Below are 26,116 nucleotides of genomic sequence, written 5' to 3'. Positions count from 1 at the left end.
GGCATTTATCCTCGGGATACAGGGGTGCCGTTTCCAAGGGACACATGAACCCCCATGTTTATAGCAGCACCATCAACAGTAGCCAAAGTATGGAAAGAGCCCAAATGTCCATCGATGGGTGAATGGACAAAGACGATGTGGGATATATATATATACAATGGAGTATTACTCGGCCATCAGAAAGAAGGAAATCTTGCCATTGGCAACTATGTGGATGGAACTGGAGGGTATTATGCTAAGTGAAATTATCAGAGAAAGACAAAAATCATATGACTTCACTCATATGAGGACTTCAAGATACAAAACAGATGAACCTAAGGGAAGGGAAACAAAAATACTATAAAAGCAGGGAGGGGGACAAAACATAAGAAACTCATAAATATGGAGAACCAACAGAGGGTTCCTGGAGGGAGTGTGGGAGGGGGGATGGGCTCAATGGGTCAGGGGCACTGAGGAATCTACTCCTGAAATCATTGTGGCACTACATGCTAACTGACTTGGATGTAAATTTTAAAAATAAATAAATTATTTAAAAGAAGTTTTAAAGCCCTGCTCACAGAAAACCACAGCCCCAGCACCCCCGGGGGCCGCATGGGACACACAGAATACATGCTCACAACTTATGATTTGTAAAAGTTACATACTGTCCCCCAGTTAAGAAGTTCTCGGACAAAGTTCCCCCTCAGTATCAAGTGTAGCCCTGAGAAATAAGCAAGAAGAGAGAAGGTTGCCCCGTCCCCAAAGGCTCCGTAGGTCGCAGCCCCGTGGAGGGCAGGATTCCTTGGAGAAAGGAAACACCCAGGGCATCCCAAAGATGCTGAGCGATTCCGTCAGACCCCATGTGCCAAAGTCGTAGCAAAAGTCAAGACACAGAGGTCCAAGGGCAACAAAGCCCCAAGAGCAGGTACCCTTGCACAAGGAGACAGAAACGCCCGCCGTGATGCTCTTCAGAAAGGCCACAAGCCACCTGCTCACCGCGTTGACAGTTTTTGTCGTATAGAAGATTTGAGATCCACTTATTGGCTAAGGGCTTAGCGTCTGCAGCCGAAAGCACACGGTGGGCTCTGGGTCCCTTCACACCCTTGCTGGGTGACCTGGAATGAATTGTTGGGTCTCTCAGCTTCCTCATCTGTGGGGCAGTCACAGAAGACATCGTACCTCACGGTGGCCTCATCGTACCTCATGGTGCGTACCCAGGCCGACTGAGAAGAGTCCGTCATCCCAACCCAACGTTGTCCACGGTGATCCTTCCTGACAGATTCTTTCCGTGTGGGTCCGAGAGCCGGGGGCAGACAAGGGACTCGGCAAATGTTTGTTGAGTGGAGTGTCCCTGGGCCTCCCCAACCTCGCCTCTAATCCCTTTTTCCTCTGTTCCTTCTGCTCCGACCACACGGTCTCCTCTTCTTCCGTGAACAAGCTTATTCTCAAAACGGGGGCCTCACGTTTGCTGTAATTCCTGCTCAGGACGTTTGCGGGGCTTGACGTGACAGCCACTTCTTTCCCGTCAAGTCTCAGCTTAGATGTCACCTCCCTGGGGCAGTGGCCCCTGTTTAGACAATCTACCCCTCTCTTACAAAACACGGCTGTGTTTCCTTCATGCTTGCATTAATCTTGGGGGTTTCTTGGCTCACTTGAGAACGTTCCGTCTGCCTCCCTCTGCTGGAAGGGGAGCTCTGGAGAACAGCACTCTTCTGTCCTCCGTGGCTTTATCCCCAGCACCTCGTCTGACACATAGTAAGTCTCCACCAAAAAGGGTTGAATGGATGACCGGCAACTTGCCTTCCAGATGTTTCTACACTATTTCCCTCGGCAAATCATTGCGGGGTGGGGAGTGAGAAGTGCCCACACGTCAATAGCTTTCACGGGACATTGATTTTTTTCAGGAGGGGCGCTTTCAGTGGATCAGGTCCATTTACCGCATAATTACACCACTGCTATTAGGGCTTAAATGTTCTTTTTAATGGCTTAGACACTAACTCCTGGAAATAACAGATGGCTGGTTCCTTACATTCAGAGTAAGCTAAGAATCTAAACTGTGCGATGATTGCTTCGTCATTAAATGTAGATGATTTAAAATCTTTGCTTGGGATTTGACTCTGTCTCAGGATTTATCACACAAATTATTCTCATCTGAGCCATCTTGAGTGTATCCTCTTGTAGAACTGAGTGACACTGGCTGGTAGTTGGGGGACAAGGTCATGGGAACATCCCGTTTGATTCAGACCCTGAGGCACACCTCAACTGGGAGTTGCCTTGGGCTCCTTTTCCTAGAATCATCACCCGAGACTTTTTGTAACTCTGAGAGGACAATTCTGAAGGGAACAGAGAATGTCTCTTCCCATCCCCCAAATTAAACAAAGCATTTATCATTCTCTCAAGGATCACACATCTGTCTCCTCAAGTCTGCATCCAAGACGATCGGCAAAACTGTTTCACGTTCACATTCTAGACAAAAATGTACAATTATGTTTAAAACTTTCATATGGAATAAAGTACATGTATTGTGTTTCCAAGATAGTTAACTCGAGGAGTGTTGGGTTCCCAGTGAGGTCCGGACCCAGTGGGTCCGGAGAACACGTTTGGGGACAAGCACAGCAGGAAGTTGAAAAAGAAAAACAGAAATAATTTGAATGCAGCAAAAAGCAATATATTCCCTGTTGGAATATATAGGATAATCCAAGTATTATGGTCATGGAAATATAATGAATGGTAGTCGCTGCTGTCCATTTGCGTGTGTGATAAGAACAAATACTGTAGGGTGGTAATTTCTTATCAGCCGCATAATAAGTAACAGTAACAAAACAATAGCAACTGCTATGGCTCCCCAGACTGAAGCCCTAACCCCCAGTGTGAAAGTATTTGGAGTAAGAAAGTAATTAAGGTTAACTGGGGTCAGAAGGATGGGGCCCTGATCAATAGGATTAGTGTCCCTATAAAAGCCACCATGTGAGGACATAGTGAGAAGGTGGCTATGAGAAAGCCAGGAAGGAGCTCTCCTCACCAGGAACCAAACCATTGCTGGCATCCTGATCTTGGATTTTCCAGTCTCCAAAACTGTGAGAAAACAAATTTCCGTTGTTAAACCACTCCATCTATGACAGTTGGTATGGCAGCCCGTGCTGATTCGCACGGCCACTAACATTCATCGCGTCCTCCGTGCTGGGACTTCCAGGTGCTTTACGTGCACTGACTCATCTAAGTATGACAGTGCCGTGAGGCAGTGCTTTTCCTAGCTCTGTGATATAGGTGAGGAAACTGAGGCACGGAGACATTGGGTAATTTGTTTTCAGTCACACAGGTAAAAGATAGCAAAGCCAGGGTTCAAACGCAGGCAATCTGAGCCAGCAGCTCTGTTCTTAACCAGTTCTCTGTGTTGCAAAAATTAGTTGAAGGATACTTGTTGAGATTTTCGTGGAGGTGTGTTTTTAAGTGAAGAAAGAGTGCAGGTTATAAAATAGGGTATGGAGCATGAGATGACCCCATTTAAAGAAATGAATATGTGGAGTTATCAACATGTCTTAGCTGTGTTTCTCTAGAGTGGAGAAAATAATGGAAAAAACCACACGATCCCATGTTTCTTCACTCGTTTTTCAAAGAAATAGCTCCTACTATATGCCAGGCACCACGCAGTGTGATGGAAAATTAGAAGAGGCCCCTCCCTTGCTCCAGACACAGAAAGAAAGGGGTAGAGGAGACGGATAACGAGTAGACAGATGACTTACTACAACGTGTCATAAATTCCACGAAGTAAAAGAACAAGACACAACAATGATGGGTGGAAATAGGACATCTCTTTGAGGAGGGGACATTCAGGACAAGACTTGAAGGATGGGAAGGGGTTTGCTCTGTGGAGAAGAGGTGGAAAAGTAAGTGTTAAATAAGAAATAGCTGAAAACTCGAGCCTGTTCGTGCATGTGTCTGTAGAGCCCAAGACAGTGCCTCAGGTACAGCAAGCGCTCAACCTAGAGTCGGTAAATGAGCCGCCTTGTGGTTGAGAATTGCATTGGGAACTAGGCTAGAAAGAAGTAAGAGCATGCAGGCTAACCCCACCACCGAACAGAGTTGACAGGTCACTTACTTGACAGCTGGAGTCTTTCCCATTTATTTCTTCTGAGTGGGTGATCCCTTCATCCCCTTTCACTGACTAAAATAACAAACAGACAATGGCCTTTCAGCTACTACAAGCACAGCAACATGGACAAGGCAAGGGGAGTTCTGGAATGGCTGACCTCGGTCATTCATGATTGAGATGCAACGTCAACTTCTGCAGTTGGAAGACCAACTAGACCAACTGAGATGCGTGATTTCCATGTGGCTTCCAACCAGAGTCCGATTACATTCGAGTGTTGGCTTCCCCAAATCACAACAACAACGTAAGTCTTAAACCCTGGGGTTAGGGAATTCTGGGATAAATAAATGATGATCAGTGTGCTAATGTTGGAACCAGGAGGTGGCTGAATGTATTGAATGAATGAACAATTAAACCATTGGTAGGCTTTTCTTGGTAACACATAGGTGGTGATGTTTCCTTGTGTTTTTTCCTCTAGCAGAGACATGGGGCATGTGGAACACCCTCTTTTCCATTTTAGTGACCCCTGTGGCCTGTGGCATCAGTGACAGAGCTGGACAGGCTGAATTCATAGGTTTGGCTCCTTAAAACTGACTCTCGGCGAAAGGCTCTAAAAGCACGTTCCTGGGACCACAGCTTTCAGCATCACTTGGGAGTTTGTTAGACGTACCAATTCTTGAGAACCACTCCAGATCCACAGAGTCAGAAACTCTCAGGGCTGGGGCCGAGCCACCTGTACTTGACAAGCCCTTCAGGTGAGACACGTCTCAGTGTGAGCATCACTGCTTTCAGCTAACTGGTATAGACAAACGCCGACCAATACTGGGGACTGCAGGTTCAACTATGGACTCGGTGATGCTCTGTGCCCGATGCCCGTTGCCCGATAAAGCACCTAAGAAATCCGGTAATGAACTGCTCCGCTCTTATCAACAATTTTGACTCAGGTTTCATTCCCACATTAAACCACTAAGTCATCGCTAATCATCTCCTCCTCCCCTGCTGGAGGGAGGGGGTGTAGGAAACAGGTTAAGCAATGGGGGGCAAACAGGAAGACTTCAGATCCCACTGTTAACTATCTTAGCTGTTCTGCCAGCAGATGGCAAGGATCCATAACACCTGCATCAGAGAACAGTTAACAACATCAAAGGCACTCAAATAATTTTTTGATCGATTAATATTATATGCCTCTGTCATCTGGGGTATGGTAGTCCTATTAGTAAAGATAATAAAAATTGTTATTTATGAAAGCTAACTTTTCCTGGAGTGCTTACTAAGGGTTAGGCGCTCCAGTGAGGCAGTAACCCACACTGGTTCATTTATTCATCATGCAGAGCCTCAAGATAGAGGAATAGTGTTCTTTTCCTCGTTTTATAGTCAAGAAAATGGAAGCTCAGAGAAACTAGCATGGGTCACGGAACTAGCATGTTAGGGAGTCAGGATGTGACTCCGGGCAATCACTCTATTCCACCCTCTTAACTGCCTCCCCTATAAGGCAGGAGATACCATTCAATGAACCCATATGTATCGAGCGTCCACTATGAAGCTCCCCAATTTAGAAAAATGGCAGGAGCTTGGATAAGATGCGGGTTGACGAATCTCCAATAGGGAGGTCTGTGGGACGTGCCCACCCTCAGAGGTCAATCATGCTCATCTTTAAATATTACTTGGTACTGCTCTGATTCAGTAGTCCCACTAGGACCGTCAGTGGTTTCACACAGAATGGGAATTTCCAGGTCCTTTCCTACCTCAGAAACAACCTTTACAGAGCTTGGCATAGCATAGAACCTTGATGCAAGCTTTTTAATTGGTTAGGAATGGGAGCGATCTTTCTTCAGCCTGAACCCCTGGGATCTGGAAGTTCCAGATACTTTTCTTAGGGACATTACCTCATGGGCTTCACCAAGGTGTTCAACCCAAAGGCAAAGAAAGATCTGTTTGTCCTCTACATAAACTTTAGATCCTTGTAGATGGAAAGTGGGTTTTTTTTCTTCCTCTTGAGTCTTTTCCATTGCTCTACAAGGGCCAGTTTTGCTTGAGAACATGTAGAAAAAGAAATGGAGTCTCTTGCTTACAGTTTCTCTCCCTATAAACAGTTCAGTCAGCCTCCTCGCCCCATCCAAAGGTTTTACCGCTTTGGGATTTCCTTTGCCTCCAGAATTCAGGCCGTCATTAGGAGCCCTTCCTGCCCAAACACGTTCCCTGGCGTCCTTTGAAATATGGAGTCACAAATTCATTAGTTGGTCAGGTAATTCTGAATGGCAAAAACAGGCAGCCAAACACACAAAGTGGCTTTTTAAGCTAAACCTGAATGGACACTGGGAGGCACAGCCCTGGTGCCACCTTTCCTCCCTGAGAGAGACTCGTAACTTCTCTTCAGTGGCTTCAATTTGGTATCTGGTAGGTCCCCTGCCAGCTTAAGGTTTTGATCTGTTTTTTTTCCATCCCTTTCCTTGCTAACCTTTGGAGGAGAAATTGGATTGAATCAGGAAGCTTTCTTGGCAGCGGTGGGTCTAGGCAAGCGTCCTGAAAACAGCCCCTCAGGCTGCCAGGGAGATCATGGCAAAGAAGTTCAGTTTCTTAAAAAAAAAAAAAAAAAAGAAGAAGGGAATACCTCAAGCTTTTCTATGGTTTTTCTGTTTTCTCTCATTTTGAGGCAGATAAAGCTGTATTAATCAAAGGTGACTGTATGGTGAGTTTAGACTAAGGGTCTTATTCGGTCCATTTGAGGTACTTTCAATAACAGCAGTTAAGAACAATTTCCTTCCTCCCTCCCTCCCTTCCTTCATTTTCTTTCTATCCCTCTTCTTTCCTCTTTGCTGAGTCCTCTTTCAGAGACCAATTCAAATAGTTCACTTTGGGCTTTGTAGTCCAAAGACCATAACCACAGACGCTCATTTTCTCCAGCTGTCAAAAATAGAGCTACTGTTGAAAGGAACCCCACATTTTTTCAGGGACTATCTATCTAATACTTTAAAGAACAGTTTGAAGACCACCAAGTAATTTCAGATATTTTCTAGTTCAGTACCGAGCAACTTTCTTCCAGAGCTTTATTTTTATTCATGAGAGCCAAAGTACAGCACCTTAGGGCATCCAGCCTGCGGTGTTGAGATGGAATCTGGTTGTGACATCCAAGCTTTGCATAGTAATAAAGTCATTTTTATTTCTTTCACCGTGTCACGCATTCCTATAGCTTGATACTCTAAGGAACATTTGAGGCATCTCCGACATATATTACTTAGTCAAAATTCTAGTGGAAATGTTTGGTGGTCACTTCACATTTTTTTTGAAAGGAACACAAGTGTATTTTGATGGATCTCTAATCCCACTGAAGTTGAGATTTAAAAGAATTGGGAAGATGGGGCGCCTGAGTGGCTTAGTTGATTAAGCGTCTGACTCTTGACTTCAGTTCAGGTCATGATCTCACCATTCATGAGTTTGAGCCCCGCATCGGCTCTTCACTGACAGTATGGAGCTTGGGCTTCTCTGTCTTCCTCTCTCTCTCTGCCCCTCCCCCATTCATGATTGATCTCTCTCTCGCAATCTCTCTCTCTCTCTCTCTCTCAAAAAAAACCCAAAAAACAAATAAACATTAAAAAAAAAGAATTGGGCAGATATTTTAATTTAGTGTGAGTCTATCAGCAAGACTGTTTACTAGCTCTGCCTCATTGGAACAAATCTAAGGAACTACACTGGCTAGAAATATCCAGAATCAACAAAGGCTATGCGTCCCAACCTTTGTGTTTTATCAAGATGCTCACTTGAAACGGAATTGGACAATCAGACAAAATTACACAGCCAAGGTAAATTCTCATTCTAATGACAAATATATTCAGAAAACGTACATCCGAGCTTTATGCAAATCATGTATTAATTCTCCCCTCTCTTGCCTTGTTGTAATTTCAGATAAGCCCAGCACAGAAAGATGTTTCCCCAGGAAACACTACTAGGAGAATCACAAAAACGGGGTGATGGTTGTTCTACCTCCTTTTACTCTCACAGAAAATCACTTTCCAGGAGCACAGGAAGCCGCAATAACATGAGTATAAGAGTAAGCTTTAGAATGAACAAAAACCTGAGTTTGAATTCTGGCTCTGCCATTTACCGGCTCTGTGATCCTGACCAGATCACTTAAAACACTCTGAGTCCTCATGCCCTTCTGAGCACAGAGGGGCAGGAATGTGTTGCACAGAGTTTTTACATTAATGAATGAGATAACGCAAGCAATGTGCTAGCATAGTGCCGGCCATGCTGCCTGCACGTGATACATAAACAGCAGCCATTCTTACTAATTATTATTATTAACCGAGAGTGCCAAATGGCCACAGAATCCCCTTTAAGGGTAGGAAGGAATGCCAGCTGCTGTGGAGACAGGAATTGCCCACACAAATGCTACTTTCAGAAACCTTTTCTTGAAGAGAAACTGCGTGTTCATAGTTCAATACTCAGGGAAGAATCTGAGATCAAGAACTTTAGCTAGGAGACTGCTGTTTTTGGTTTTTGTTTTTGTTTTTGTTTTGTTTTACAATTACCATCACAAACCATCCCCTTTTTCCTCCAGAGGGTACATTTCAACAGGCTTTACTAGATTTATAGATTGAATGTAAGCCACAAAAGACCATTATTGCGTGGCTGTCTCCCCCTTCGGTCTTACATTTGCCCAATATTAAGGCTCATAGTCTTAATACAAAGACTTCTTACAAAACTAATGGTCTAAAGAAAAAGACAGGAGGAGGATTAAATGAAACAGCGTGTGATAATGGTTTGGAGGAGGAAAAGCACTTTTCCAGGACAGGGTGTTATTAATATTGACAAATTATAAATCTCTATCTCTGTATTTCTATCCACCACCTTTATGGTTTCATCTGCCTATGAGGTTTGCGGGCGCATGAATATAATTCTCCACCCACTCACTTTATAAAAATACATTGTCACTTCAAATACCCAATCTCTTGACATACAGTTGAATTAATACATATAAGGATCTTGTCCTATGTAGGGCACGACAGATGTCTTAGCTATTTCTTGCAAGTATTTTGAAAATCTGGAGGAGCCCATTGGATTTTCGTGAAGTGGCATATATCTACGTGTGTCAAATGCAGTGCAAGGACTTTATGTGACTCTGTTTATTTTCCCTGAAGTATACTTATTTGAAAAATGATATTCTCTTCATTTCTATTTTTACGAGAGGTTAATTTCCGGAAAGAAAAACATCTCTTAGAAGTGAACTGGGCAATGCGCTTAGTTTAAAAGAAATATGCAACCATGAGTCACATTGCCATGGGGCAGCAAATCAGTTTGACACATTCACTTATTTGGCTCAAAAAATAAAAAATAAAGAGCTCAGTGATGAGTCGGATGTTGTCTGTATTTTCAGGTCCTTACTGCAGGGTTTGGTTTGGATTTACTGCATAAATCCGCACTTCAGATTAGTTTGGAAGTCATGAAACGTTAGCTAAAAGTGTTTCCTGAAAACGATTGCTGAAGCCAACAGCCAAGATTGCATGCTGTGGGGATAATGACACAGAGGCATAAAGGTAAGTGTACAAGGACGTTCATGCAGGTCCGCAAAGCACCTTGATCGTGTGTGTGAGACACATGGTGTGTGCTCACTGCCTATGGCCTAGGATTAAAATAAACACCCGTTTTCCTTATTAGGCCTTATTCTCTATGAGGACAGGGGCCACGTCTATTTATGGTCACTGTTGTATCCCGGTGTCTAGAATGTAGGGGGTACTCAACAATTATTTGCTGAATAAATACATAAATGAAGTCCCACAAATGGGAAACAAATCAAATGTCCATCAAGAGAGCAATGGTTAATCTGAGTACGATAAATCTAGACGATGGGATTCAGTGAAGTTGCTGTAAAGAACGAGGTGGCTTTACATTGGGGATGCAACCCCAAATACCCCGAGGGACAGGGACAGTGACATAAATGAGAGAACTGGGCTGGGTGTGACAAGAGGAAGTGATGGGGATGTGGTGAGCTGGAAAGCCATGTCTTCTGTGTATTTGAATTATTCACAATGATAATATATTGTTATAAGGAAAACAAAGCAGACTGCAAGACAAAAATCATTAGGATATCTGGAATTTTTAGGAAGAATCCCCCAAATCATGGAAGGTTTGGAGTTCAAACCTTAATAGAAGGGAAGAATGTTCAGGCTTCCAGACATAACTCTTTCTATGCACGGTAGATACTAAGAACAATGGACGTTATAAGACCTGATGCTATGAATCCACTGAGGGTTGCTGGGGAAAAATGTGTCTTCCTCTACTCCTATCCCTGTCCTAGGGAGAATTAATTAGAAAAGACTCTTTTGTTTCCAGTTTGTTCCCCTAACAGTTCAGAGGTACCCAGGTTGTATTGCTAGAAAATATCCCCGAGAAACCTCTAAAGGATAGCTCTGGAGGATGAATTTAAGTAATGTGAGACCTCATTAGAATTTAAGGATTTGTTTCGAACGGATGTAGTGAGTGGTTTAGATGTCTTTCATGCCTTATTTGGAATCTCTTGCATTTTCTTGTCTTTTAAGTAAAGAAGTCTCAGGTTGGTTATTTGGAAGAGAAAATCATGCTCTTTGCTATCGGGGAGGTGGGGGAGGGTATCTCTCAACTCCATCCAGAAATGGGAAAGTTGGATCGCTCTCAATGTTATGATGAGCTATTTGGGGATCCCATTTGTAATGTAGATGGGTTGCCAGAAACGGGCCAAATGTTCTTTTCTTTCCTGACATAGCATAAAAATTGGTTGAAAAATCTCAGATCTTGATCCCCATTTTTAGCGCCAAATTGCAGAGTAAATGACAAGGAATGTACATGGAGTCCCAGCCATACAGGCTGATTGCTACTTACTGTATACTTCCTACTCTCTGAGAATCCACTGATAAGAGAAAATGAATCCTGTCAACAATTTCTGGCAGGGTTCTCCTTAATATGCCTCAGCTCCCATTGGCATGGGTTTTGCGTTGTGCTGTGTGGTGCTGTGTTGTGTTGTGTTGTGTTGTGTTGTGTTGTGGACCAGAAAGAACTTCTTAACAGGCTGAGCCTGTGAAACCAGAGAGTTGCTCTCTCAAAGGATTAAACTCCCAAAGACTCCTGAAAATAACGGCACACTATAATGAAATTCTTGTTTTTCATTAAAAGAGAATTAAACCAATGACCTTTTACATGGGTTTTTGTTTTTTGTCTTCCAACCAAGTTGGGTTTTGTTGCATTATATTATTTAAGTTCTTGGATGTTTAGTTATTTCATGTACATGACACTTCATAGACACCAAAACACGTCTGCCCACATTCTTTCCATTTTATACAAGCTAAAAGCACGGAACGAGTTGTACGTGCTCGCTATTAGAAATTAGGTTGCCACTTTATAACTGGAACTATTTATAAATCGGCTTTGTCCACATTTGTGTGACTCACATGTCACTTTCAGAATTTTTCTAACGTCAACATGTAACTTGGCCTATTTATTACCTGGTCCTCTAAACAATGCCTTATGTTCTTTATGTAAATATACAGATTTTCAAAGGAAACAGCATGTCATTACCATAATGAGAAAAATAATATCATTTGCCATACACAGAAGGAGACTTTAAAAATAAATTAAATTAAAAGTGAACAACAATACTGACTTCCAGGTAGGTGCGGTTGGCTACCACAGCTCAGGACCCAAGGCCAGCTCTGTCTTTGTTAAAGAGGGAGTTGGCAGGAGTCAAGGAGAGATTAAGGAATATTAGCAATAACCTGAGACTTTCTCTGTGATGGAGTCAGAGGGATGAAAGCGAATTTTCAGATTCCACTTATATCCCATCTACACCACCCACAGTTGTGTCTCACCCCACCTACGATGCTCGGGTCCTTCGCTCTCGGAAGCTGATCTGGGTATTTCAGGTTTCCTGTGCTGGAAGCAGGTGGCTTACCATTTGTCTGAGAAACGCCATCAGGGAGGTTCTTGGTGGTCTGGGGTCGTCTCTTTTGAGTTTTACTTCTGTGGGTTCAGGTGTGGTATCTCCTTCCTCGTTGAGATCCACCGTTCGTAAGGCTGATTCTACTTCCTCGGACTTTACAACCTCTACTGGTGATTCACACACCACCTGGATTATTTTGCCAGGTAATAAGACAGTGAATAAAAAGACATTCCCCAAAAGAGGCTTTAGGAAGTGGGGTCCTGGTCCCCCCTTCTTCACAGAGTAGCTACAGGTTTGAGCCAACGATCATTTCTACGCAGGCACATCTTCCAGAAGTAATGCTCATGTCATATAGTGGGCTTTCTTTTTCTTTTATATTTATTTATTTTGAGAGAGAGAGAGAGAGAGAGGGAATGCCAGCAGGGGAAGGACAGAGAGAGAGAAGGAGAGAGAGAATCAAGCAGGCTCCTCCTTGCTGATAGCACAGAGCCAGACTCGGGCTCGATCTCATGAACCATGAGATCATGGCCTGAGCCGAAATCAAGAGTCAGATGTTCAACGTACTGAGCCACCCAGGTGCCGCCATATAATGTGCTGTCAAACAGCCAACTTCTAAAAAAATGCCAAATCCACTGACTTGGGAGTAGCGAGATTCCTCCTGCCTGAGGTTCAAGGCTTCGACAGAAAGCCCCTCTTGGGGACTGCCGTCCATCACATACTCAACGCCCCTCCCTTCCAGGAGGCCCGCCTCTTTGGTCTGCCATCAAGGTGACCTACACCTAGCCTGTGTAAAAATCAGGAGTGAATCGTTTCCTTAAGGGTCCACCCTCAGAGACGGTGACCGTGACATCTCCCATCACGTGCCCTACATTTACCTGCAACTGTGGAGAATTCGTCGTCTCTGCGGAAAGGATAGGATGAAAGCCACACTGGATTGAACAGACTGGGCTTCCTCCTAAACTTACTTCCCACCCCACCCCAGGGCCGGTCATTTGCCATTGTTTCTTTACTGAAATTCACGCTTTCAGAAGAAAACCAAACTTGGCAAGATAATTGGCCAAGTTCCTTACGGCCCCCAGTGAGGTACCTAGTGAGCTCAGTGCCCCCTGGATGTCCATGGGGGACAAGAGATGGCCAGCAATGCAGGGTTTGGATGGAAGATCCCATTCACCTGCACTCTGATTCCAAATTCTGTTTTTTGCATCGCCTCACCCCATTTGTGCTGTGCCCCAGTCACATCTGGAACAGTTTCTGCTTTCGCACTGATCCCTGCAACAGATTTAATTGGCCCTGAGAGGGCTTCATAATTTCTTTTTTGGTTTCCTCGGGCAGGGGCTGGCAAGCTACTCCCAAATCCAGCCCAGAGACTATTTTAGTATGGCCCCGAGCTACAAATGGATTTTACATTTTTAAGGGGTTGTAAAATGCTTTTTTAAAAGATGAAAAAGTAGGCAACAGAGACCACATGTGGCCTGCAAAGTCTGCAATATTTACTGCCCGGCCCTTTGCACAACACGCTTGCCTTCCCCTGCCTCACAGACAGTTGCTCTAGAGCCAAAGTTATCTGTGCATTTGTCTTTGCTGGTGCCAGGCGCCGTCCCTTCCTCGGAATCTTGTTCTTGCTGTCAGGGAGTTGGGGGGAGGCAACTTAGGTATTTCTAGAAACACAGCATGCCTGTGGAGAAATCATCTTCCTTCCGTTCATCCAGAATATACCATTGGTTTGCCCGTGACCCCAGGGATCCAGACTGAGAAAGACCCTGAATTTCTGCACTGTCAACCGAAGCAGGGAGGTGCCCGTTAACCAATCAGCATGAGGAACCAGCCTGAAATATAGCAACTGAATCACAGCCGTCTCTCCCCGCCTTCCATTTCATAACACATCAGCATGACTTCGAGCATCTTCCGTCTGTCGACAAAGATACGGGGAAGTCATCAATCGATCTGGGGAGTCATCAACTCGAAAGTCTGAAGGACGCAAAGCAGGGGAGGTCGGCATGGATTGACCATAAGAGAACAAGGAGCTGCAGGGGCTGGGGTGAACACAAGCCAAGTTGTCCCATCTTAAGACATAGGAAGAATGAAAGCACTGGACAGCCAAACAGCAAATGTTTGGGAAGAGGCTTCTCCTGCTGCAGGGCTGCCTTGCCCTGACCCAGGCCCATCTTGGGAAACCAGGATGAGATTGAAGCCAGGTGACATACTGGGAGTGGTGGTCAGACGTGGTCATGGGTTTCCATATCTGGGCCTGGTTCAGTTCAGTTGCATTTCTGAAAAAGAACCTTCAGCCACAAGGGTCCCGGGGTGACCCTGACAGGCAGGCGGTCTGACCTAGTGATCACGAGATCAGCCTGCAGTGCCTTCCTGGCTCCAAGTCTTGACCTCACCCCTTACGGAGGCTCTAAACAGAGGTCCCTACTCAACATCCTGACATCGAGACGATGGGGTTTCCATCTTCTCGACGGGGACAGTATACACATCAGAAAGTGGTTTGCAAAATTAAACCCAGGAAGTGCACGTGAAGCTCTTAGAACGGTGCCTGACACATAACAAGCACTCAGTTAACACCACTGGCTGTTACTTGAGCTATTATGAGAGCTGTTTATTTCATGGGCCTGAATAATGTGGAATCACCCGCCATGCACATGCCCATTTTTTAGAGATGATATTAATAACCACCTCTTACCATGCCTGACATCGTGCAGAGTATTTTTAATATATCCCCCCAGTGAATAGTTATTGAATTATTAAAGAGCTCAGAGTAAGATAACATTGTCCCTATCCTATAGATGAAGAATGTGAATGACTGAACGGCTTGGCCAAAGTCATAGCACAGGTAAGTAGCCATTTCAATGGGGATGGAGTTGTGGACCGGTAACCCAATACCTAATATGGCTTAACCAGTAATGATACAGAACCAGTCTGAAAGTAGGAAGTTCTAGGATTGGTTCTATGGCTCCACAATGTCTTTAAAAACATGGGTTCCTTCTATCCTTTGGTTCTCCCATCTTTGGCATGCTGGATTTTCACTCTTTTATTTGTTACCTCATGGATATATAAGTAGCTGCCACAGTTCCAGGCATGACATCCTCAACCCAATGTCTTAAAAAATGGAGGAAGTTCCCAGCAAAAGCTTTCCTCCAAACGAACGTCTGTATTTTGATTCCCTACCTTAGCATACATTGCACTGGCCAGAAGTTGTCACATCCTTACCCCTAGACAAATTGTTGTTGAAAAAAAAATGGGAGTACTGTTTTAGACTAATAATGATCAAATACTTTGTGGGTATGGTAGTTGCCAACCTTGCCTGAGATCATGGGGAAAAGGGTGGAGAAATGGGAAATAACCCTGAGGTCGGTAATGACCAGAGTCTGACTCATTGAATCTGGGTTCAGAATTATTCTGTCTCTGAAGCAGCGAGTTCCTTTTTTTGTATGTAAGGGCCTGGAGGGAAAATTACATAATAAAATAATCAGACTGTATGGTAACCTCATCAATCAATCTTTCGATTGCCAATGGTTTTCTTGCTGGGCCTTTACAAATGGCAAGTGGTATCAACTCATAAATCCTAGGCCAGAGTCCATTCTTCAAAACATAACTATTTCGGTAGGTGAAAAAAAAAAAGGCTGATGTGGGCGATACTTCTAGAGAGTCCCATTAGCTTTGAAGTCAGGCCAAGAAATTGGCTTTCAGCAGCCAAGGAAAATCCACCGATTTCCAGTGTGGAAATCCAGAAGGATTTGAGCTGAGTGAGGAGCTAATTTGCATATACAGACATAGAATTTGATTTTTGTCCGGATAGTTTTCCGATATCCTTCCAGCCAAGGCTTTGGAAGAAGTCGCTCCTTCTTTAGAATATATAACTGCATCTGCACATTTTAATTTGGGGCATGACGGATGCGGTGAAAATCAGATGTGTGCTATACTTCCGCGTGGATTGGCTTGACTTCATTAGGGGATATTATACTTTGCATGAAGACAGCTAGTGCATTTAAGACAGAGAACACACATTTCAGCAAGTTTCCACTTTTTGCCTCAAAGATTACACCATCGTTACTTTTGGCATTTGGATTATACAGTTTTCACTAGAACTGCGAGTTCTGGAGACTGATTTACAGCAAAACAGATTTCTTCCACCTAAACTTCACCCATAATACAAAAATATTGATACTAACAGTTGTTACTTTCGAATCTCTTTAAGATGCTGTCTGATTTAATTTATAACACGATTATTTGATTACCAAGACTGGGCGAAGATTTTCTTTTTCAACCCAGGAACTATTCTCCTTCGTTCTCTTCATGGAACCCCCATTTTGCTTTGGGGGAACAATACGCCCTAACTGTAAGACTGCATAAGTTGAAGTTGCTTGAGCAGATCTAAGCCAATCCACATGGTCTAGCTCATTGGCCATATGAGTTTAGGGATGGGAACATGTGGCAGAATGTATTATTTTCCCAATTTTTCACTCTGGCTTCCTGTACAGCGCTTATAGATCTGTGCCCATTGTTGTGTGACGTGCTTTGGCAAATGTATCGTGAGCAGATGTGATGGAAAGCCGGACTGAGCGGAAGGTCTCAGAGCCCTTGCATGGTTCACCCCTGGCACTGTCTTCCCTTGGTCACTACAATTGCACATCCTTGTTGAAGGGGCTGTTTTTCTCAGTCTAGATCTCAGCAGGAAGGAGCCACATGGATCAGCCACAGAGAACCCACAGCTGCCGCATAGCCTGAATGAGGAAAACAAGAATCCTTGCTATTGAAAGCCACTGCAGTGTGGGGCTTCGATTTTGCACCAAAATCTGGCCAAAGCTGATTAATAGAGCACGTGAATCCGTGTAGGTCCATGAAGGAGAACAGATTCTAGGACAGGCAGAGTTTGTACTGGACCAATCTCTCCTTTGCTCAGACCTGGGCGACGTGACATCGGAAGGTGGAAATGTAGGCAGGCCAGGAAGGCTGAGCCACAGGAAAGCCCCGAATCAAGACTTATTTAAAACCAATTCTGCTTCCCAGTGATGAGTGCCAATAAATTCCTTTTCAAAAACAAATCCAGATTGGGTTGGGTTTTCTTTCACTTGCAACCATGAGGTTACTTCCTAAGAGAGGTAAAAAACAGAAGTACCTATTTCCTTGATGGTATAGGTCATTGGGAGGGAAAGATTTTTTCCCCCATTAGCTAGCACATTAATTGAATTAAGCAAGGGCCAAAATATTCTCAGATGACAGAGGAATGATTCTTTAGTCTCTGTAGCAGATTTTATTTCTGATAGGACCCGAAGCACATTCTAGGAAAAGCGCTAAACTTCCACAGGTTTTTAAAAAAGCAAAACAAAACAAAAACGAACCAACCATATTCTAGCCAGACGTCGCTAGATAGGACTCTCATAGTATGGTTAATCACACTTAATAGTTCTGTTTTTAACTGTACGTTGTTTTGATTAATGCCATCTCTCTTATTTGGGAGGAGGAAATTAAACTAATTATTTCATGCATGCCTTCACTCGACGTGGGCACTTAAGGATGTGGAATTGCTCGAGGAAATACAATCTCTGATCACTGGGAGCACTCACTCTACGCTGCCATTGAAGCGGGGAAGCAGCCACAGGTGATATGCACATGAATGAGTGTGGTTGTATTCTAATAAAACTTTATTCATAAACAGTAAAATGTGAAGTTGGTGAAATTTTTATGCACCACCTCCCCCCCCACAAATATTATTCTTTCAGTTATTTCAATGATTCAAAATGTAAAAACCAGGGCGCCTGGGTGGCTCAGTCGGTTAAGCGTCCAACTTCGGCTCAGGTCATGATCTCGTGGTTTGTGAGTTCGAGCCCCGCGTCGGGCTCTGTGCTGACAGCTCGGAGCCTGGACCCTGCTTCGGATTCTGTGTCTCCCTCTCTCTCTGCCCCTCCCCTGCTCTTGTTCGGTCTCTCCCTGTCTCTCAATAATAAAGAAACGTTAAAAAAAAATTCCAAATGTAAAAACCAATTTTAGCTTGTGGGCCCTACGGCAATGGGCTGGAATTGGCTTGTGAGCTGCTGTTTGCAGACCCCTGAATTACTGAATGCTTTCTGTGTTTTGGGCACTGAAACATGCACGTTAAATGCATTGTTTACTTAATTCTTGCAAGAACCCTAAGGGGTGGGTAATATCATTGTGGGCATTTAAGAGATGAGTAAACTGAGGTCCAAGAGGGGGCAGAGTCTAGGGATAAAGGGCCCAAGACCCACTGCTTTTAGCCTCATCCCTCCAACTAACAGGCAGACAAAGAAATGCTGGAGCTTAAAAACAGAAATGTTCTTTTGAGGGCTAAGTAACCTAAAGCCATTTTCATAATGCATCTTCATTTTCTTGAGAAAATATTTTGCTTTCTTTGATACCTTCAGCAGCTTTTTTGTTCTCTTTTGGCATCAGTAATTTGACTTTAGTTTACGTTTATATTTCTGTTCCGAATTTCACATTAGAAAAGGAAATACTTCCTCTTTGTCAGAGGTCAACCCTGCATTGATGTGGGGTTCCTCAAACAGGTAATGGCACAGAAACATCCAAAACGAAGTTTCTCTCCAAAAAACTCAGAACCTCAATGCTAACTGATGCCCCAGGGTTAACCTGCAGCTTTTAAATGTAAAGTTCATGGAGGAAAAGACTCACACTGTTCCTCCTCACAGGTTGCTGAAATAGAGGCTTTGGCTCCATAGAAAATAGCTGGTAAATTCATGAGAATTTTTGGGAATTATGAAAGATCTGGGCTTTGCTGAGCTCGTAAGTTTGACTCATAAGAGAAGGGGAAGAAAGAAAGAAAGAAGAAAGAAAGAGAAGGAAGGACGAAAAGAAGGAAGGAAGAAAGGAGAGGTGGGGGGAGGGAGGAAGGGAGGGAGGGAGGGAGGGAGGAAGGAAGGAAGGAAGAGGGAGGGGGGAGGGAAAGAAAAACAATTACAATAACAAAAAAGCAGATTTGAAAGACCTTTCTCCTAGCAAGAATTGTAACAAGCATTCTAATTTCCATCCCACATCACAGACAACATTTCTGGAACAGACTTGGATTTTCAACATCAGTTCAATGCCAGCAATTAAATAAAAATGAAAACACAAGCTCTCTCCAAGGCTAGCAAACAAGAGACACCTAGAAAGAGCCAAACATATTTTGCTTTGGCAAAACGATAATGATCGGTTTCTATCTTAAGGAGCTGTGAACTCGCTTATCCCCACTTGTAAAATTTTCCAAGACTGTACTCCATTCAGAGCAGAAAGCTGCTGACTCATGAGGACAATTGATTAATCTCCCTGGAAGATGTTTTTGGAAAACTGCATTTTTGCGGTGCCTCTATGGAGCCATCCCCTTTAGACATGAACGCACAGTCTGGAGGGTTTGGACAGCGAGGTCCAACCTATGTCTCCCAGATGTAGACCCAAGGAGTCGGTTCTCCCGCCCAAGAACAACAGTCTTAGCATCAAGTGCAGCAAGATGCTCTCATGCTTGACGCACCTATCTGTCCTGGGTACCGCCCACAGTTAGTAGAGAATCTGGGTTGCCATGGAAACAGAGAGCGATCAAGATAGAAGAAGCGTAGGGGGCAGCATCACTGCCCCTTAAGGAAGTGGAAGGATGGTCTTAAGTGTGATAGACTCTTTCAGCCCCTGGATGACGACAAATTATAAAAACGCATGCTCTGACTTTGTGATTTCGTTTGTGCTGATTTCATAGGCATTGCAAATATTCACCCAATGTTATCCCCACTGGTCCCTTATCACATGAAAGGCTGAAAGAGTCTACGGCAGATGGGAGACACTTGGGGCAATGCAAGAACACAGGACCCCAGAGCTGAAATGCCCAATGGTCCAGCATGCGGAAGATGAGAATGAAATGGTTCTGCCATTTAACGCATAACTTACATTCTCCTCTGCACCTGCGGGGACTGAATCCTCTTTAACTGACTAAAGGGAAGATAAAAACAAAAGTAAGAGTCAGAATGTTACCAAAAAATGGAGAGTTCTTTGGGCCAACAGCCCTCTGGTGCCATTCTTGGACACTGAATTGCTTACGCACACCTGGTTCCAAAGAGAACTTGAGAGAGACTTACGCGGGATCACACGGTACAGCAAGATGATAAATAGTTACGTATTTGAAAATGCAACGAAGGGAAAATAAATACCCAGACGCGGCCAGGACACGAATGGAGTGGGGGAGAAGCGTTGCTACAGAAAACACAGACCACAGCCTCGGCTGTGGGCCAGTGACACGTCTGCCTTAACATTTTCTGCTTGTTGATGAAAATCACATAAGACACAGTCGCTGTCAGGTAAAAACAAATGAGCCGCTCAGGAAAATTCTGGCAGTTAAGTCCAGAGACATCCATCCCATGGTACACATAGAGCAAATAGGTGGTGAGGTAACGAGCAGGGTCTTTGGCCTTATCCTGACCGTAGTGCAGTGGCCAGCATCGGTAGCTGCTTCAGCCCTCAACATAGGCCGGTGGCATCATATGCCAAAGTTGAATCCGGCTGGAACCCTTCTCTGGAGGCACAGAAGGCTGGGGTCTAACACACCCAACTTCAAACACTATTCCTCCCTACAGTAATTCTGTCATACGCAGACTGCCTCAAGGAGGGGAGCGATTGCCCCAGTGCTGTCAAAGGTCGAGGCCACCATTACATGACGACCATTTGCGAAGCTTCAACTTTGGAGATGATCTTTGCAGTTGTTCTTAAATTTGGCAGGGAGGGGTTGTGGTGGGGTGATGTTCGCAGACCGCTTTGAGACCTGCTTGGCAGATCTGGACTCCCTTTCCAGAAAAATAAACACGAACCAAATATTTTGCCCATCATTTTAGGGTGTTCATAGCTGGATTCCAGGCTAAGAACTCTTCCCTATGTTCATTTTGTTCTAAGTCCTGTGTTTATTTTTACCTTTAAACTATGCAGGAGGGGGGGAGAAAGAAATCGACCTTCCCAAATACGTCTCCCTGTGCCGTGGACACGGATCGTACACCTGCATCTACCTTGTGTGTGCAGGGGCTTTGTACACACCATCGCACTGGAAGTGGCCCCAAGCGGTCAGGAGGGTGATCGTCATTTACGTAGACAGAAATGGAGCCACAGGGAGGCGAAGACACTTGTTCAAGGTGGTACAGCTAGGGAGCGGTCGAAGTGGTTCCAAGAACCAAGTTCCAAGACCCTCAGACGTCAAGGGTCTGAGTCACGCTTTGTAGTAGCTGTGTGAGCTTCCTTCTCCACGGCCAGATTTGCTTTCTCTCTAGATGAGATGTTCAGCTTGGGCCATTTATCAACAGTAGCTCTACGGAACCCGTTCTGTGAGCCGAGCCTGGATCTCACATGTAAGGGGTACCTGCACCAGCGCTCAACACACAATGACAACTGGAGGCTTCAGGCAGTGTCCCCCTTTCCTCTTTACGTTTCGCGCCGAGCAGAAAGCCCACGGGCAGAGCAACCAGCAGCACCGAATTGCAATTCGCTCTTTCCCACGGCCAGGGGGTCCGGTGTGACAGATGGAAGACGAGAACGAAAACTGGACGGTGCTGCTGATGCAACGGCTCACTTCAAAGCAGACGAGAGGGGCTCTTTCGGCGCAAGTCCCATTTCAGCAGGCCGGCAGGTGCTCCTTGGGTTCCCAAGCTCTCCGATGAGAAGAACACAAGAGGGTGTGGGGCTAATCGGGAGCCACATGGAGCGCAGGACTCCCATTCAAATCTCAAACTAGAAACTTCTCATCTCCTTCAATGAACTGGGCATCTGGCTGCTATCTGCTGAGCCTACGGACTGTCCAGCCTCCTTCACCATCCCAACCAAAACCCACTTTGAAACTAAAGGATCCTGCTTGGGCATTTATATTGCTGAGAACGAGGGCCTAAACAGCTCCTGAACTCATCAGTATAAACTCGCACAGCAAAGGATCCCGTCCTTTGAAGAGCACATTCGTGAAAGGATGTTTCTTTAAAATCCTATCACATGGTAGCACTTAAGCTAACAGACATCCCGTGGCTAGCAGGTCTTCTGGAAGCATCATTTTGATCATGTGACAGCTGTTCTGAGTTCACTGGTTTCACAGTGGCCCTAAGACCTTTCCTCAAGCTTAGACGTTTCGGCCCGCCTTTCAAGTGCTTCCATAATTGTCCGGCCATATGCCAGACTCTCTTAACCAGGATTCCCGTGGGTTCTGGGATCAAATGCAGGCATCTGTGTTTGAAGTAGATAACCCAGAGGATCCAGAGGATTTTCAAAGTCCTCTCAGTCTGTTTTGACCTACACCGACTGCTCCCTTTTCTAAACACCCACAGCATTTGTAACCTGCACCCCACACATTAACACCAGATTCTAACATCATCGTTTTGGAACAGGGCCAGTCACTTTGCATTCGTTCTCCAACTCAGTCCTCCCACTAACCACAGAAAGTAGATGCCACGGTCTGTCCCCAGAGCTGAGGAAAGTGGAGCAGGGGGGATTCAAGTCACCCCATCACATTCAAACGGCCAGTAACTGTCAGAGCTGAGATTTGATGATGTGTCTCTTTGACTTCAGGGCTCCCATTATTTTTCCCACACCATCGTTCCTCTCCTCCAAAGGAAAGCAGGGAAAGCTGCTTTCCGGGCTAAGAACTCTTCCCTATGTTCATTTTGGTCTAAGTCCTGTGTTTATTTTTACCTTTACACTATGCAGGAGGAGGGGAGAAAGGAATCGACCTTCCCAGATACGTCTTCTTGCGCCGTGGACACGGATTGTATACGTGCATCTACCTTCAAATACCCGTTTGAAGAGATTTCAAATGCAGCATTTACTAATGGTGCACGTGCACACACACTTTCAAGTGCAGGCACGTGTATGTGCCTTGTTCCCCCAAATGGACTTTAGGTGTTTCGACAGCAGTACAAACGAGCCTTAGTCTTGTTTTGTGCCTTTTGTTGGCATCAAACGCCACACATGGATGTTTAGATCATCACCAGCAACTGTTCACACCTGAAGAGATGATAAAACTGTTCGTGGAGCCCTTACTATGTCCGAGGGTCTCTCTGGGTACAGTTATCGGACTGTCACAACAACACAGTGAGATGAACACGTCCCTACTTACACAAAGGAAAACAGAGGCTTTCGGTGGTCAAGCAATGTGTCCAAACTTTCTGATTCTGTCTGTTGTGCAAGACTTGCCACGTACAAGAAATTTTCAAGATCATCTATTTCCTTTCAAGATCAACCCTTTCCTTCAACAGATGAGGAAAAAGAAACTCAAAGAGGCTGAGTAACTTTTGGGAGGTCACAGAACAAATGGTATACCAAAGACCCCAGAACAATAAAGGGCATAGGTAGTCCAGTCACTGGATTCGAAACAGTTTTTGGCAAACACAACATCATTTGAAATTAATTTTCTCAAAGGTTATTTTTGATATATTTGTTTTATAATAAGAATGACTTTCGCAATCAAGCCTATAAATCAAAATAACTTATAATCTCATATCCACAGCGTGTTAGGGGAGAATTTTATTTCTGATGCTCATATTGTGGACGCACACACTTCAAAGTCAGTTTGTGTAAAAGCTTCTCAGTTACAAGAGGAGAAGAAAGAGAGCTTGGGTTAGCGGAAATATCAAAATTCTCTAGCATTCCTCTTTGTTTCTTTTCCAAAAATTTTTACAACAGTGATTTTATAATCAAGTGCTTTCTAATTTAAAGAAAACAGAGGTCTTCATTTTGTTTTCTACTAAAGCATACATCCCCCCATGAGATTTTCAGCTACACAAGGGGACCAGTCTGTTCGCTCTATCTTTTCAATGCCTTAGCACCCAGCACTTAGCACAAAAAAACTCAGCACAAAGAAAGAAGCTAAAAATACTCTTGCATGAGTGAATCTTGCCTGTGTTTTACTTTCATCTAGAGCTGTCTTCCTGATTAGGTGGAAGAAAGAAAAACAAGATTTACCGGTGACTGGGTTTTAGTGTCTCTTCATTATTTTTATAATCTACTCAAGAAATAAAGCCAGATAATCGAGGAAAAGGAAAAAAACCAATGAGACTGACCTATATGAAATCTGATCATTAGGGGGATGAATGTCAACTGGTCCTGTTTTTTCTTCAATGGAAATAGCTTGAATTTCAAAAAGGAACCAATATATCCCTCAGAGACCCCAAAGATAAGGAAAAATAAAGTATTTGAAGCTCAGTAGCTTAGCAGCTTCTCCAAACTGGAGGGTATAGAAAGATGAAGTGTGTCCCCTCCTGAACACGCAGGAGACAAATGACATAGGTCAGAAGGACAATTCATTGGCCACCTTTTTTTGAAAGTTTATTCATTTATTTTGAAAGAGAGAGGGCATGTGCATGAGCAGGGGAAGAGCGGAGAGAGAGGGAGGGAGAGAATCCCAAGCAGGCTCTGTGCTGTCAGTGCACAGCCTGACACAGGGCTTGATCCCACAAACCATGAGATCGTGACCAGAGCTGAGATCGAGAGTCAGAGGCTCAACCGACTGAGCCACCCAGACCCCTGTCATCGGCCACTTTTGTGCTAGGCATGGTGTTAGGGGGTTTGTGGGCATTCTTTTTATCTAGTCTTCATTTCTCCGTCTAGGTACCCTTATTATTTGCATTTTACAAATTTTGAAACTGAGGCTGCTCATCCGGGCTCATCGGACCCAGAGTCAGATCTGTCTGCCGCCAATCAGCGTTCCTCAGACTTCCGTCACTTGCCAGCCTCCTGCATGGTCTTGGCCACATTTCGTGTACCTTCTGCGGCAGCCACGGAGTGTGCCGTTTCCCTGCTGGGAGAGCTTCCCACCCACACCTCTTCGGCATCCGCTACCGAGTTAATGTTGAGGCCACGCTCCCAGGCAATGACTGAGCACGGCAGGGTACTGGGCCATTCTTGCTCAACATACGACTCCTCGTGGGCAAGCTCTGCTCTGGGATTTCCCGTTGGCTCAGCGCCACCCTGAGTCCATGGCTTTTCTGACCTTCTCCGCCTTCCTTCCCTGTCTCTCTTCTCCTGTGTCAGACCCTCACTATGGTGTGAAGTCTCTCTCTACCTACTCCTATCCCCTGTCCTTTATCCTTCATGCCGCTTGCCTCCAATAAATCTACTGCACATCAATTCTGTCTCAGTGTCGCTCCTTGAAGGATCCAAATTTATGATCAGGTAACAGTTCCTTTTTAATAGGATTGCTTCTTAAGCTAAACATCTATAGTCTCACCTTGAACAACACATATATTAAATCTTGAGTTTAATGTGCTGGCTCAGTTTTTCTAATGCACTTTAAATATGTATAATTGTTTAAATAAAAATGTTTGAGTACGGGTTGCCTAAGTCATCTTCCTGGCCACCAAACTGCACATCTGATTCACTCGGGAACTGTTCCCTGCCTTGTATTGGTGATAAAAGCTTTTTTAAAAGTAAGTAATTGGCGGCTGGGAAGGAAGGAGACCAGAACAGGATGCCAAATGACATCACCCAAAGTTTTCATTAAGTATTAGAGTTTGTGTTTTGGGCAGGACCCAGAAGAAAGATATCTGTGCAACAGAAAACAAACAGGGAAGAGTTCCAGAAATCCAGCTGGATTCTGGACCAAAGAATACAACGAACACCACAGGGGCATCTGTATTAATCACCTGCCTTGTATTGCGTGCCAAGTTTTGCACGTTTTGCGTGGATGTTTTGATGAAATTACTAATTAGATCTCTTTCAGCTCTATGAATTATATTCCACTGTCTCACCCACGGCTTCTTGCTCATCCTTTGGCCACATTTAAAAGAGGCAAGAGTTCTGAACATGTGTGGCAGCTGGGGTTTGCTCAACAACGATGATCAAGGAATAGCTCTCAGACTGACTCAGCCCCACCCACCACACTCCCTTGCACGCCACCTTAATTCTAGAGGGAAAAAGATCGGACGGTGGTGTGAATGCCCCTATCACAGAGCACGCTGTGTGCCCTGCCCTGGTGGAGAATGGTGGACACCTTGGTTTTCTAAAAGGAGAGTGAGCCTTAGTGGTTCCTAATGACAGATTATATCTTGCAGGGGAAAGAGGGAGGGAGCCCAGAGGTGGTTCAGCTCGCGGGAGTGAGAGTGCTCGGAGGAATCCAGGAAGAAGCCAGACTACTAAGCCATGTTAGTAAGAAAATGAAGTCACCAAATACCACA

The 26,116-nt window shown here is 44.5% G+C and overlaps 1 protein-coding gene across 1 annotated transcript in view; it reads right to left on the bottom strand.

Moving 5' to 3' along the window:
* The window catches only part of BCAS1 (brain enriched myelin associated protein 1), a 101,550-nt gene that overhangs the window by 10,196 nt on the left and 65,238 nt on the right, over positions 1-26,116 (bottom strand). The window contains exons 9-11 of the mRNA XM_042930628.1: positions 19,872-19,913; positions 11,991-12,164; positions 4,079-4,144 (exon numbers count right to left, since the gene is read on the bottom strand). Coding sequence (XP_042786562.1) covers positions 4,079-4,144; positions 11,991-12,164; positions 19,872-19,913 — 282 coding nt within the window. The remainder of the gene's footprint in view (positions 1-4,078; positions 4,145-11,990; positions 12,165-19,871; positions 19,914-26,116) is intronic.

This window comes from Panthera leo, chromosome A3 (assembly GCF_018350215.1).
Source record: "Panthera leo isolate Ple1 chromosome A3, P.leo_Ple1_pat1.1, whole genome shotgun sequence".
Classification (NCBI taxonomy): Eukaryota; Metazoa; Chordata; class Mammalia; order Carnivora; family Felidae; genus Panthera; species Panthera leo.
The sequence above is the reverse complement of the archived record's forward strand: the minus strand, read 5'-3'. Positions and strand labels throughout refer to the sequence as shown.